Source organism: Ylistrum balloti, unplaced genomic scaffold (assembly GCF_031769215.1).
Source record: "Ylistrum balloti isolate Yb309-2 unplaced genomic scaffold, AGI_CSIRO_Ybal_v1 Utg371490, whole genome shotgun sequence".
NCBI lineage: Eukaryota > Metazoa > Mollusca > Bivalvia > Pectinida > Pectinidae > Ylistrum > Ylistrum balloti.
Window position 1 is genome coordinate 345,561 of NW_026782771.1, and position 14,301 is coordinate 359,861.

A 14,301-nucleotide genomic window follows, 5' to 3' on the forward strand; every position below is an offset into this window, starting at 1 on the left:
ATGTGGTCAGTAACTAGAGTCTACCATGAATATAACTGGATCATGAAAGAGGCAACAGGTAATATCTAAGTCTGAATGCATATTTTGGTCATCTGACTCAAAAGGTCAATGTTCTTAAATTTTTTTTTACAATTTTAACCTCTTCTCAAGTTTCATTATTGTGAATCAGCTGTAGCTTGCCTGAAATGATCATGAGAAAGTCCAAACCTTGAATGTTGTTATTGTGTGGGTCAGTCCAAAATATGAATTAGACATTTAAAAATACATTTTAAACTTCTCAAGTTCCACTGGAGCCATTGAGCTGAAAATTGATGAGGAATAATGAGAAGCCTGTGGCTATCAATGTGATTTTTATTGGCGTCATTGAAAGTTCAATATAATGACCATTTTGTATTGTGGTTCCACAATCATGGTTTCCATGAACAACACCTACTTCTACCTGTGAGATATAGCTGAAACTTAAGAAATACTTGCAGTAATGTTTTAATCATCAGTCTAGACATTCTTATTGCCTAGATTTCTAAATCACACAAGGAAAATGTAGTTAGCAAACAATTGCAGCTCTAACAACTTTTGTCTCAATGATAGTGTAATAGTTAGCTTCTGCTGGGAATCAAACTAGTGACCCTTTGTCTGTATATTACAAAATTTGATAAATAATCTAACCTTAGCCCATTGGTGACAATGGCAATCCTTTACTGCTATCCAGTTCTTCAGGACTTTCACGACTTCTGTCTGCTTTAATTTTTACTCTGTTGTTATAGGGGATGATATAGGTGAGTTATAGGGGATGGTATAGGTGAGTTATAGGGATGGTATAGGAGAGTAATAGGGGATGGTGTAGGTGAGTTATAGGGGATGATATAGGTGAGTTATAGGGGATGGTATAGGTGAGTTATAGGGGATGGTATAGGTGAGTTATGAGTTATAGGGGATGGTATAGGTGAGTTATGAGTTATAGGGGATGGTATAGGTGAGTTATAGGGGATGGTATAGGTGAGTTATAGGGGATAGGGGATAATATAGGTGAATTATAGGGGATAATATAGGTGATTTATAGGGGATGATATAGGTGAATTATAGGGGATGATATAGGTGAGTTATAGGGGATGGTATAGGTGAGTTATAGGGGATAATATAGGTGAATTATAGGGGATAGTATAGGTGAGTTATAGGGATGGTATAGGAGAGTTATAGGGGATGGTGTAGGTGAGATATAGGGGATTGTATAGGTGAGTTATAGGGGATGATATAGGTGAGTTATAGGGGATGGTATAGGTGAATTATAGGGGATAATATAGGTGAGTTATAGGGGACAATGTAGGATTGGTCAAGTGGGGAGGGGTGTGTAGAGGAGTGGGGGGGAAGGGGTTGGCATAGTGATTGGACACCATTTGCTACATGAAAGTATTAGTGGGAGGGTTATGTGAAGAAATCTAAACATTGATAAAACATAAATATTTGAGATTGTTTACCTTTGCTGCTTTTTTTAACCAAGTTTTATGAATTTCTATCTTTAGGATTAAAAACCTTCATACCCTTGATTTTACTAAATAAAAACTGAGAGAACTACACTATTTATAGTGACATTTTCTTGACCGTAAATTAAGCATTCACTCTTTGTTTTATTTTCCAAACTTTCAAAATTAGTTTAATCTTTCAAATAAAATAATTGTATTTGTTCTGGAGTTGATATTTTTTATAAACAGTAATTAGTTGATGTCTAAGGACTGACACACAATACAGTATACTCAATGATATCATGCCAGAGAAAAATACAATGGAAGGATCAGACCAAAAACTACATCAAAGGTATACAATCTATGGGAAATAGTAATTCCTCATTTTTTAAAAACCAGTACGTTCAGACACTGTTATACTGGACACCAATAAGGGTGCAAGGAATGGAGGAGGTACATAGCGATGAGCAACTTTTACTAGGTTAAATCAACAGCTGAATGTTATTTTCAAATTTTCAGGCTTATTTTAAGCTAAATTTGAGTTGTTATTTAAAAAGAATACCTGGTAATTCCCTTTGCATGTAAAATAGATTCATATAAAGGATTAATTCCATTCGTTGGAAATGAAGGTTATGCAAAATTAAACATTTTTCCTCAAACCTAGCCAAGGACAACCCTATAAAATTGTGATGGTTGCAGTCTAAGTAATTGTCAAGGAAAGTTGGTCCTTTGCACAATTTGGAACATCAAACTCAGATAAAAATTATTAATGCTACTTATTGAATGCTTTAAAATTGTCAACAAACTTAGCTTGGATAGAGAGTAGGCCTAGATCTACCACAGTGATTTATTATGTCATAGACTTAACACTCGGCAAAGATTGTTGCTAATATTCTCAATGAATTCCAAAAAAATAAAAGATTGTTGCTAATATTCTCAATGAATTCCAAAAAAATAAAAGATTGTTGCTAATATTCTCAATGAATTCCAAAAAAATAAAAGATTGTTGCTAATATTCTCAATGAATTCCAAAAAAATAAAAGATTGTTGCTAATATTCTCAATGAATTCCAAAAAAATAAAAGATTGTTGCTAATATTCTCAATGAATTCCAAAAAAATAAAAGATTGTTGCTAATATTCTCAATGAATTCCAAAAAAATAAAAGATTGTTGCTAATATTCTCAATGAATTCCAAAAAAATAAAAGATTGTTGCTAATATTCTCAATGAATTCCAAAAAAATAAAAGATTGTTGCTAATATTCTCAATGAATTCCAAAAAAATAAAAGATTGTTGCTAATATTCTCAATGAATTCCAAAAAAATAAAAGATTGTTGCTAATATTCTCAATGAATTCCAAAAAAATAAAAGATTGTTGCTAATATTCTCAATGAATTCCAAAAAAATAAAAGATTGTTGCTAATATTCTCAATGAATTCCAAAAAAATAAAAGATTGTTGCTAATATTCTCAATGAATTCCAAAAAAATAAAAGATTGTTGCTAATATTCTCAATGAATTCCAAAAAAATAAAAGATTGTTGCTAATATTCTCAATGAATTCCAAAAAAATAAAAGATTGTTGCTAATATTCTCAATGAATTCCAAAAAAATAAAAGATTGTTGCTAATATTCTCAATGAATTCCAAAAAAATAAAAGATTGTTGCTAATATTCTCAATGAATTCCAAAAAAATAAAAGATTGTTGCTAATATTCTCAATGAATTCCAAAAAAATAAAAGATTGTTGCTAATATTCTCAATGAATTCCAAAAAAATAAAAGATTGTTGCTAATATTCTCAATGAATTCCAAAAAAATAAAAGATTGTTGCTAATATTCTCAATGAATTCCAAAAAAATAAAAGATTGTTGCTAATATTCTCAATGAATTCCAAAAAAATAAAAGATTGTTGCTAATATTCTCAATGAATTCCAAAAAAATAAAAGATTGTTGTATTCTCAATGAATTCCAAAAAAATAAAAGATTGTTGCTAATATTCTCAATGAATTCCAAAAAAATAAAAGATTGTTGCTAATATTCTCAATGAATTCCAAAAAAATAAAAGGTTGTTGCTAATATGCAGTTTTATATTTCATGTACTGTGCTGAGTAACATACCTACATTGTATTCATGACAAATCCTAGCATTCCTTCTCTCCCCTGTTGATGGGTTTTGTTACACATTGTTTAAGCTACCTGTGGACAGTCAAAGTTAACAAACATGATTGTACAGATACCCCACCATTTTTTATTTCCTAATGAAGCTTATATTGTTAGTAGTACTGGTCCAAGATGACAAAATGTACAGGTCATTAGTGCCGATAGCAGAAAATGAAAAACATTAAAAATTGGTAGTGAATATTATCTTTTTGGTACCAATATTTATTATATAAACCATGGTTTAGAAAGATTGCTCATTTTGTTTCAGATCCACGTACGTCAGGATGGCTGTTGATGTCATCACCGTTACCTACAGTATCTCTGGTGATTTTGTACCTAATCTTAGTCATACAGGGTCAGCGATGGATGAGGGACAGGAAGGCACTGGAAATAAAGAATGGTCTCATGATCTATAACCTCTGTCTCGTTCTCCTTAATGCATACATATTCTATGAGGTAATTCAGCTTTTATCCAGTTCCTCTTGTAGATGGATCAAGGAAAAAAATATTTCGTCTACTGGGCAGTATCTTTTTTATAAATTCATTAAATTCTAGTTTGTCAGTCCATTTAATAATTATTTATTATTCAGTGTAAACAAATTATATTTCAACTCAGGGAATAGAGGCAAATATACAAATTCTGCCTGTTTGAGCAGTTATATATTTTCATACATGGTAACTTTCTTCTAAATGTTAGCCAAAACTCAATTGGGTCAGTCTATCAGTTTATAAAAACCTGTGATGTACTTTTTTAAAACAAGCTTGCTGGAGTATCTGCAACAATAAATTTTGACTTGTAGCTCCATACAGGTCTTGTTGAACATATTGTCTTTGTCAAATTCATTGTTGTCTCTGCCTCCATTTGATGACAACAACTGATGACAAACACTTTGTTATCAGTACTACAACTTAATGATCATTATCCTCTTTGGTATGACTTTTTGGGATGCTAGGTAATCTGTCTTTCGTGTTTAATATCCCCTTGTAACGACTGCGATGAGGATATAGCATTCCGTTCCTATGTATGTTAACTTTTTGTCATTACTCCAGCAACCTCATTTCTCAACGGATTTGATCAAATTTCACATATTGGTCAAGTATCTCAATACCTTTAACAAGTTCATGTTTTAGTGTGCCATGGTCAACATTAAGTTCACTGTTACTATTTATAGAAAATCTTTGCCATTGATCTAGCAACTTCATTTCTCAACAGATTTTGATCAAATGGAAGGGAAGGGATTTGTATCGTTTGCAATGCTTTACTTCTCATATAAAACTTGAAAGTTATCATTGATGTATTAGTTTGTCTTTGGTCCATCGGACGCTTGACACTTTAAAACTTAAACTGTGTCCTTGGTGAATATATCTGTTCCGGGATGATAATTTCATATATCAACCTCGACGAAAGACTCTTTGTATATATGATGTATATTGAATTAATTTCTATGAAACAACAACGTTAAAAGAAGACTTTGATATGTTCTGTAGATTGACAATATATCTCGGAAATGGAAGCATCCTGAGAATCATTGTGTAGATCACTTCATATAGGTTTGGTTCGTAGTTTTTCAGTGTGATTTAACATTCTACTTCTCAATAGCCGGGAAGTTGGTAGAGGACTTAATAACTGGTTATGAAATATGTCAAAGATTGCATGGTATAACATTTTGTTTTTAAATATATATCATTTTTTTCCCTAATCTTCTTCCACACTAACAGTATTTTTCATTGGCGTCCCTTTGGACTAAAGATAAATGGAATTCATATGAACTGTAGGTAATGGTCATTTGGTTCAACTTGATAATAAAATTTAATTCATACAGTCAGATTCACAACACTATGCACAACACATGTACTAAGGGAAGTTTAGCTGTGCTGATTTATAGATTAAATTGCTACATACAACCATGTGGGGAACTTTCCAGGGATAGATATATGTAAGCTAGTTTAAATTGAAAAAAAAAATTCCCTGATGCTGTGATTCTTGTAATATGACTAATCAGATTGTGATTTATGTTGTTAGTGATGTTGTTTAGTTTGTTTATATTCTGTGATAGAAATATGTTGTAATTAATTCTGATTAATGAAGTAAACAACCATTAAGACACTTGAATTTTTTCAAACAAACTTTCTGATTTTCCATAATTTGAATTTTTTTCACTCTACTGAAGACAAATCTCAAGGTAATTTTTGATAAAGTTCTCTTTTGAAATGGCCTTGAATCTGAAAATGCACAAAAAAATTGTTTAAAGAATATGTTGTTAAGAAAACAAATGATATGTCATGCAAAAGTGTGAAAACTCAAGTCGTTTCATGATGGTGCAGGAGATTAGAAAAGAACAAGTTCCAGCTGGAAAAAGAAGTAAAACATTAAAACAAAATGAACATGACAGTAATATGTTCTTGTTACCTTGTGTGTTTGACAGGTTTTTTTTTACCTATTTCTGTTACCTTGTGTGTTTGACACTTGTGACTGACCTATTTCTGTTACCTTGTGTGTTTGACACTTGTGATTGACATATTTCTGTTACCTTGTGTGTTTGACACTTGTGATTGACCTATTTCTGTTACCTTGTGTGTTTGACACTTGTGATTGACCTATTTCTGTTACCTTGTGTGTTTGACACTTGTGATGGACCTATTTCTGTTACCTTGTGTGTTTGACACTTGTGATTGACCTATTTCTGTTACCTTGTGTGTTTGACACTTGTGATTGACCTATTTCTGTTACCTTGTGTGTTTGACACTTGTGATTGACCTATTTCTGTTACCTTGTGTGTTTGACACTTGTGATTGACCTATTTCTGTTACCTTGTGTGTTTGACACTTGTGATTGACCTATTTCTGTTACCTTGTGTGTTTGACAGTTTTTTTTTACCTGTTTCTGTTACCTTGTGTGTTTGACACTTGTGATTGACCTATTTCTGTTACCTTGTGTGTTTGACAGTTTTTGTTGACCTATTTCTGTTACCTTGTGTGTTTGACCTATATCTGTGACAGAGAGTGATTGATATTTTTAGACATACTTCTGTTATGTTGTGCATTTGAAGTTTTTGTTTGACCTGTTTCTGATATCTTATATATTTGACAGTTTTTGATGACTTCATGGTTGAACCCTGCCTTTAACAAGTGGTGCCAGTCCATGGACTACTCCACTGATGCACTGCCAGTGAGGGTAAGAGAACAGGTCTTAGAGACAAGTTAAAACAAATTGTAAAATAATTAAACTTTGGGGATAATTTTTTATGCCTCAAAACAAACGATCGGGGGCATATTGTTTCATGCTATCTGAAAGACCTTTCCATTGGTACCAAAAACTTTCACCATGTGACCATTGGCCATAACTATTGCAAAGTGTGCATGTATTTAGCATGTCTTACACAATACAGTTTTAATGTTGCAACCGTGGCATAGTGTTTCATAAACACATCTTGTTTTCAAAATAATTTTGATACTCCATTGTGTTTGATGACTTTATCCCAGTAGAGATAGATGATGATGATGATGATGATGATGATGATGATGAATTCTAACTGAAAGTTTAAGATGAAACTAAAGAAATTGTTATGATAAAAAAATTGTCCCCTCTTTCAAGCAAAAATGTAAATTTGCTGCTTTTGAAGTAGGATTTGTGTGCAAGAAAAAAATACTCACAATTATTATTTTTATTTGACGCTGTGTTTCTGTGAACAATGCATTGATGGCTCTGGCATAGACAAGTGTATATACTAAACTTTCTAATTAATGCATGTATAATAACAGGATAGTTCATTCTTCATCAGAATTGGTCAATAGTATTAAAATTACTAAATCAAATATCAAATATTAATTACATTTTGTAACTTTAAGGTCAAGGTCAAAGTGAGGTAACGGCAGTGTACTGCACTTCTTGGTGATAAAAATAATCATCAATTTTCATAAAGACATCTTAAAAGGTTTAAATGTTATCGCCTGGACAAGAATTTGTTGAAAAGTCACAAGTTGACCTTTGACCTTGATATCAAGGCCACAGTGACCCTCATGGTAGTGTAATGTTCACTGGATAAGTACAAAATTTCTATAATTAAGCAAGTTATATTCCTTTTCTTGTAAACTTACATTAGTGATGTGTATGTTGTCTTACAGCTGGCCAATGTATGCTGGTGGTTTTATTTCTCCAAGATCATAGAATTCATGGATACTGTAAGTACATATGTTTAATGTGGATTCTCATTTATTCCTATGATTATTTCAGCATCGTAATACCTTTTTCTTAAATGCAAAATTTGTTAGCAAAAAAATACAAGAGGAATATAAACTGTAACTACACATATATTAATCATCAACATAATAACATAAGGGGCTATAACGACTGTGGTATTTGACTAGACTTCAGTTAGACCCAGTTGACTTATAAATACTTAAATAAGCTTAGCAGGAGAAGCTGCTGACCAAGTCCATATGGCTGAAGGGAGAAAATTCTATATAAAAATTCTTTAGGGATTTACAAATTACATAATGAAGTAAGACGCCTAATGTGCTGCAGAGCTGAGTGCCTATACCCTAACTCCCTTTAAAGAAAGGGGAAAGGTACAATTTATCCATGCTTTGAAACTGGCAAGTGTTTACTACTTATAATGCCTTATGAATTTTTGAGCTGTTATAGTCCCCAGGCATCACCTGTTATGGTAGAGTGGTGGGGTGTTGGGGGATAAAAACACTATTGGCACAAAATACATTGCTGTTGCTGCTGCTGAAGGCTGAAGAAAAACTATTCTGTCGCATGGTCTGCAAAACTTGACTAGTCATGTGATCAGACTGACCAATGACAATTAACTTATCACACGGAGAACATGTTCACTCACATGTAGCCTTATGTTATGTGTTTATATTTTCTCTGCATAAGCTTAATTATTATTAATAATAATATAATTATATTATATTAATAATAAATAATAATTAATGATTAATAATTATTACTTCAAACCGTCTAGACAAGTTTGTGTTTGTTCATAAACTGCACTTCTGTAATAATACAAAAAGATCTAATATAAGCTAGTAATGATTGCGATTAACAATGGCAGTATTTAGGTTAGATTAGAACAATCTGTTGATATAGTGATGTATTTTATCCCTGTGATCTCATAATGAGGCTGAGGGAAGTTTGCACCTAAAGACTGCATATCATATCTCTCTAAATCTGTTAAGTTCATTGTTTAATGAAATTGTTTGAGAATTGATCTTTTATCAGGTTGGGTCATTTTACCTTGAATGTCGGCCAATGTGGTTGTTAACTCTGTTTTTTTTGGGGTTTTAACAGACTATCAACAATAAGTGCTTTAGGGCAGCTTTCATTCTCCTAACCTTTAAATCATGTGATATATAATGCAATGCCTTGAGTATTCAAGGAAAAAAAGGGACACCATGTAGACAGATGGTTATGTTGGTATACATGGAGTTCAAAACAGATGTAGTTGTTGCTGGAATGATTTCTTTTAACTCCAAGTCAGAAATTCTTAATGAATCAAGCACAGGAGGACCTTGATAGAAACATTGTACATGTATGTATATTCATTCCAATATGCATCTACTAAGTAGATTTAGCAGCTGTGCAGCACCAGATAATAATCCCCTATGTGCCTACAGGAAACTACTGAGGGCAGTGTATTGGAAATGCTGGTGACCAGGAAATATATGCCACACATTTCCGTGATGCATATCTCATTAAATATTGATAGTTATTGTATTAGTGCTCAGCTGTGTTATAGATTGTCAGTTGACAGAGGACTATTTTACCACAGCAATATATTATTCTGTGTTGCCATGGCAACAACTCTCTTGAGGGTAGGGCTCTAGTGTGAAATAATTAAGTTTTGTTGTAACAGAACAAGTCCAGATAACACAGTGCATTTTACACAATAACAACTGTTCAAAACTTGTTTACATTTGTTTCAAAGGAAGAATAAAATAAGCCCACAGACATGCATTGTACTATTATTTAAACTGTTTGACCTTGAACTTAAATTCCAAGGTCTATTAATTCCTGAAATATTGATTTGAAAATTTTGAAAACAATTTCAGTAAAAAATATTTGATAAGAAAAAATCAAAACATTTAGATGAAGGTTATTGGTCAAGTGAATGATTTTATTTGATAATGTCTTCTCAACTTCCAGTATGTATTGATGAAAAGGAGATCTTGTTACAAGTGTACTGTACAGGCTTGGAAGGGAGTCTGATCAACTCTTGTTACAAGTGTACTGTACAGGCTTGGGAGTCTGATCAACTCTTGTTACAAATGTACTGTACAGGCTTGGGAGTCTGATCAACTCTTGTTACAAGTGTACTGTACAGGCTTGGAAGTCTGATCAACTCTTGTTACAAGTGTACTGTACAGGCTTGGAAGGGAGTCTGATCAACTCTTGTTACAAGTGTACTGTACAGGCTTGGAAGGGAGTCTGATCAACTCTTGTTACAAATGTACTGTACAGGCTTGGATTGAGTCTGATCAACTCTTGTTACAAGTGTACTGTACAGGCTTGGGAGTCTGATCAACTCTTGTTACAGATGTACTGTACAGGCTTGGATTGAGTCTGATCAACTCTTGTTACAAGTATACTGTATAGGCTTGGAAGGGAGATCTGATCAACTCTTGTTACAAGTGTACATTGTAGGCTTGGAAAAGAGATCTGATCCGTTACATATGAATAAGGCATGGAAGGAAAAGAGCAAATATGAACAGAGATGTAGTATGTTAGAAATGTGATCAGATTAATTCCTCTCCTTGGTACCAGCATTATACTATCCCAATGAAGTTTGTACTATGTTCATAGTTAAAAACATCATGTCTCCTTTAAGTTAGGGTCATGTGTTCAGTAGCACTCAGCTAATTGGCTCTTAATTTCTTTGACAGTTTTTCTTTGTGTTGCGTAAAAAGAACCGACAGATATCTTTCCTACATGTATACCATCACTCTACCATGCCCCTGCTCTGGTGGATTGGAGTGAAGTTTGTACCAGGAGGAGAATGTAAGTGTGTTGTCCTCACAACAAAAATGTTTGTGTAAATTGTAGAGTTTATCCAGGAGGGCCAATCTCATTATTTTGTTCAGATATGCTTTAAAAAGTGTATAATCCTCTTAATTTTATATTAGTATTTACATTATTATATATTTGAATGACACAACCTAATTTTTATATGTTATCTTTATTACAAAAAAGCATTCATGTAAGAAATGCCAACCAAATACAGCTGGATTCAGTCAACAAATTACTGTGTAATATAATGTATTCACTTTATAAATCATTTCTCAAGGATAAATTGTATAATTTTGATTTTTAAGATTTTTTGCCTGAAATTATCATTTCAGTAGTAATATAGATCTGTAATGATAATCTGTAATAATCAATGTTATGTATCTACACAGCTTACCTGTCAGGGAGTATCAACAGTTTTATCCACATCCTCATGTATTCCTACTACTTCCTGGCTGCCATGGGACCTCAAATGCAGAAGTTTCTTTGGTGGAAGCAGTACATGACAGCTCTTCAACTGGTAAGTCTATTACAGGTGATAACTGCCAGGACCAGAAGGATTTTCAAGTCCACCATCATCAGACAGTGAGCTATTCAAATTGCCCTACATCTGTGGGCTGTCCGTCCGTCCGTCCTTCTGTCTGTAAACAATTTTTGTTACTGGATGGATCTTTTTCATTTTTTTTAAATTTCATATGTGGGTTCAAATTGGTCCTTAGTTGTGCATGTTTGATTTGCAGACTGATCAGAAAAATGAAATGGCTGACAGCCAGGTATCTTGGATTTTTTCAATGAAGTTTGTTATTACAATTTTTTGAGAAGTACTCGATGGATCTTTTTTTAATTTCATTTGTAGGATCCCCTTGGTCCATAGTTGTGCCCAATTGATTTTGGGTCTGATCAGAAAAATTAAAATGGTTGACAGGGAGCCACCTTTGATTTTGACTTTGCAAGCTTGTTATCTCTATTTCTTGAGAAATACCTGATGGATCTTTCTCAAATTTCATGTGTATATTTACCTTGATCCCTACTTGTGCCTGATTGATTTTGGCACTGATCAGAAATACAAAATGGCCAAGAGTCTGCCATCTTGGAATTTGCTTAGCAAAGATTGATTTCCCTATTTCTTGAGAAGTACTGAATGCATCTTTCTCAAATTTTATTCATGTTTCCTTTGGTCTCTACGTCATGGAAAATTCATCTATCTTTATTTCAAGTCTAACAATCACTTTTTTTACATGATATTTGTTGCTAGCCCTCAATTTGATTACTTTTGGATACTGTAAAAGTTTTGTTTTTTGTTATTTTCAAGAGTAGAATAAACTTTGAAAATAAAATAAACAACAACAATGGTAGTTTATTTTTCAATTTTCCATTTTCTTGATCTATTTGATAGATATAGCCTCTTTGTTTAAATGTTTCAATCCAGTTGTGAAATTTTGAAAGATTGAAAAAGAAATGATAATATTCTTCTTATGCCAATTAGATTTTTATTCTATGAACAATGTATAACTTTGTACAACAGGTGCAGTTCTGGTGGATCTTTGGTCACACAGCATATTCAATCTATTTGAGCTGTGGCTACCCTAATGGCTATAACTGGGCATTGGTCTGTTATGTCATGTCACACATCTTCCTCTTTACCAACTTCTACTATCAGACCTACACTAAGAAAGCAAAGTCTATGAAAACCAAGGCCCGCAAGGATGGGGCATCCAGGAAGGTCGTTACAGATGCACACAATGGCATATCCAATGGACATATGAACAGGTAAGGGTATTTAATCAAGGATTTCTCCAACAAGGTCACAAAATAGAAAAATTTCCAAGGAAAACTTCTTGACCTTCAACAATCAGATCTAACTTTATTTATTCCATCAACAAAGCAAACATCTTCAATGATTGGTCAAAAATAATGTTGCTTCTTGAGTAGACTTTACAAATGAAACAAAGAAACTTAGTTCACTTATTCAGAGTGATAATAATGTTTAATGGACACATTTAGTGTATCATTATTGAACCTTGTTTAATGGATATTGTTAATGTATCATAGTTAAACCTTGTTTAATGGATACTGTTAATGTATCATAGTTAAACCTTGTTTAATGGATACTGTTAATGTATCATAGTTAAACCTTGTTTAATGGATATTGTTAATGTATCATAGTTAAACCTTGTTTAATGGATACTGTTAATGTATCATAGTTAAACCTTGTTTAATGGATATTGTTAATGTATCATAGTTAAACCTTGTTTAATGGATACTGTTAATGTATCATAGTTAAACCTTGTTTAATGGATACTGTTAATGTATCATAGTTAAACCTTGTTATGGATACTGTTAACATACCATAGTTAAACCTTGTTTAATGGATATTATTAATGTACCATAGTTACACCTTGTTTAATGGATACTGTTAATGTATCATAGTTAAACCTTGTTTAATGGATACTGTGAATGTATTGTCTTAAACCTTGTTATGGATACTGTTAACATACCATAGTTAGACTTTGTTAAATGGATAATGTTAATGTATCATAGTTAAATCTTGTTTACTGCATACTGTTAATGTACTGTTATTACCCTGAGTGGGATGTGATCAGTGCAATTCTTCAAGTAGTTGTCATAATTTGATGTGTAATTGATAAAGTTTGTCTCAAATAAATTCTGATTGCTTGTTTATTGCCCGAAAGTTAAAGAGATAATTGGTTAAAGGATACTTTTATGTTGCAGTGAACATGAAGAGAAATGAGGACATTTCATACTGTTGGTATGGATTATTTACGTGACAAGTATCACACATGAAAAGTCACTTTTTGTGTGGAGTATTGCCTGTCAGAAGTAAGAAGTATATTTCATGTGTTAGATATACCTGTTCTACATGGAATCAGAAATCTGCTCGTATTGTAAAGGTGGATGTCACTGACCTGAAAAGTAGCTATATTTCAACTACAGTTACATAAATTTTGTTTGTTTGTGCACTACCAGTCACTGCAGGTAGATAATAACATATTTAATAGAAAATGAGGTCCTGAACCTATCATTGTCAGAGACTTTTGTAAAATACTTTATTTGTTTAATATGATGCCATTAATGTGTTAGAGAAAGTTGACTTAGCTGTTTTGTAAAGTCTCTGAAGGTCTGTTTACAGGAAATGATGAAGTGGTACATGGTATACCAATGCTCAGATTCCAAACTTTGAAAAATACTATGAAAAACGGAATAGTTTTGAAATTCTGACTGAAAATAAAATAGGGAAAAATGATCAAGCAAAATGTTTCTGTTGTGTCAGTTACTGATGTTCAGTGCTATACAAGATATACATAAGGTCCCAGATTGTGTGGTAATCATGAAATGAAGTTTGAAATTATTGAAGAATTAAGTGCTTAAATTTTCAAGCAACTAAGATCATGTATGACACATATCCATATTGATTACATACCTCTGACTCAAAGTCAGGGGTGGGCTTATTACAGAACAATGTATTAGCATTTTTTGCCATCCTTCAGAAGAGTTATAAAAAGGGGTGGGCTTTAGACTTAATGCCGTATATAAATAATTTTCTCTCTCTCTCTCTTTTTTTTCCCATTTTTTCCTCAAAGATTTATTTATTCTTGGTGGCTTTCATTATTCATCATTATTTCATTGCTATAAATTGTAATGGGTTTTAT

General features: G+C 32.6%; 1 protein-coding gene across 1 annotated transcript; it reads left to right on the forward strand.

Annotated features, from left to right (window-relative positions):
• On the forward strand, window positions 1–13,382 carry LOC132562711 (elongation of very long chain fatty acids protein 4-like). The gene is made up of 8 exons (XM_060227471.1): window positions 1–58; window positions 3,887–4,074; window positions 6,710–6,793; window positions 7,744–7,800; window positions 10,510–10,624; window positions 11,023–11,150; window positions 12,156–12,400; window positions 13,364–13,382. The coding sequence occupies exons 1-8, from the start codon at window positions 1–3 to the stop codon at window positions 13,380–13,382; spliced, it is 894 nt and encodes a 297-aa protein (XP_060083454.1).
• The last annotated feature ends 919 nt before the right edge of the window (window positions 13,383–14,301 follow it).

What these genes read in the sequence shown, in the direction of transcription:
- LOC132562711 (XM_060227471.1), top strand. Translation starts at nt 1, where the DNA reads ATGTGGTCAGTAACTAGAGTCTACCATGAATATAACTGGATCATGAAA. An exon ending in GATCATGAAAGAGGCAACAG is followed by an intron (nt 59 to 3,886) that starts GTAATATCTAAG and finishes ATTTTGTTTCAG; the next exon opens with ATCCACGTACGTCAGGATGG. An exon ending in CTGATGCACTGCCAGTGAGG is followed by an intron (nt 6,794 to 7,743) that starts GTAAGAGAACAG and finishes GTTGTCTTACAG; the next exon opens with CTGGCCAATGTATGCTGGTG.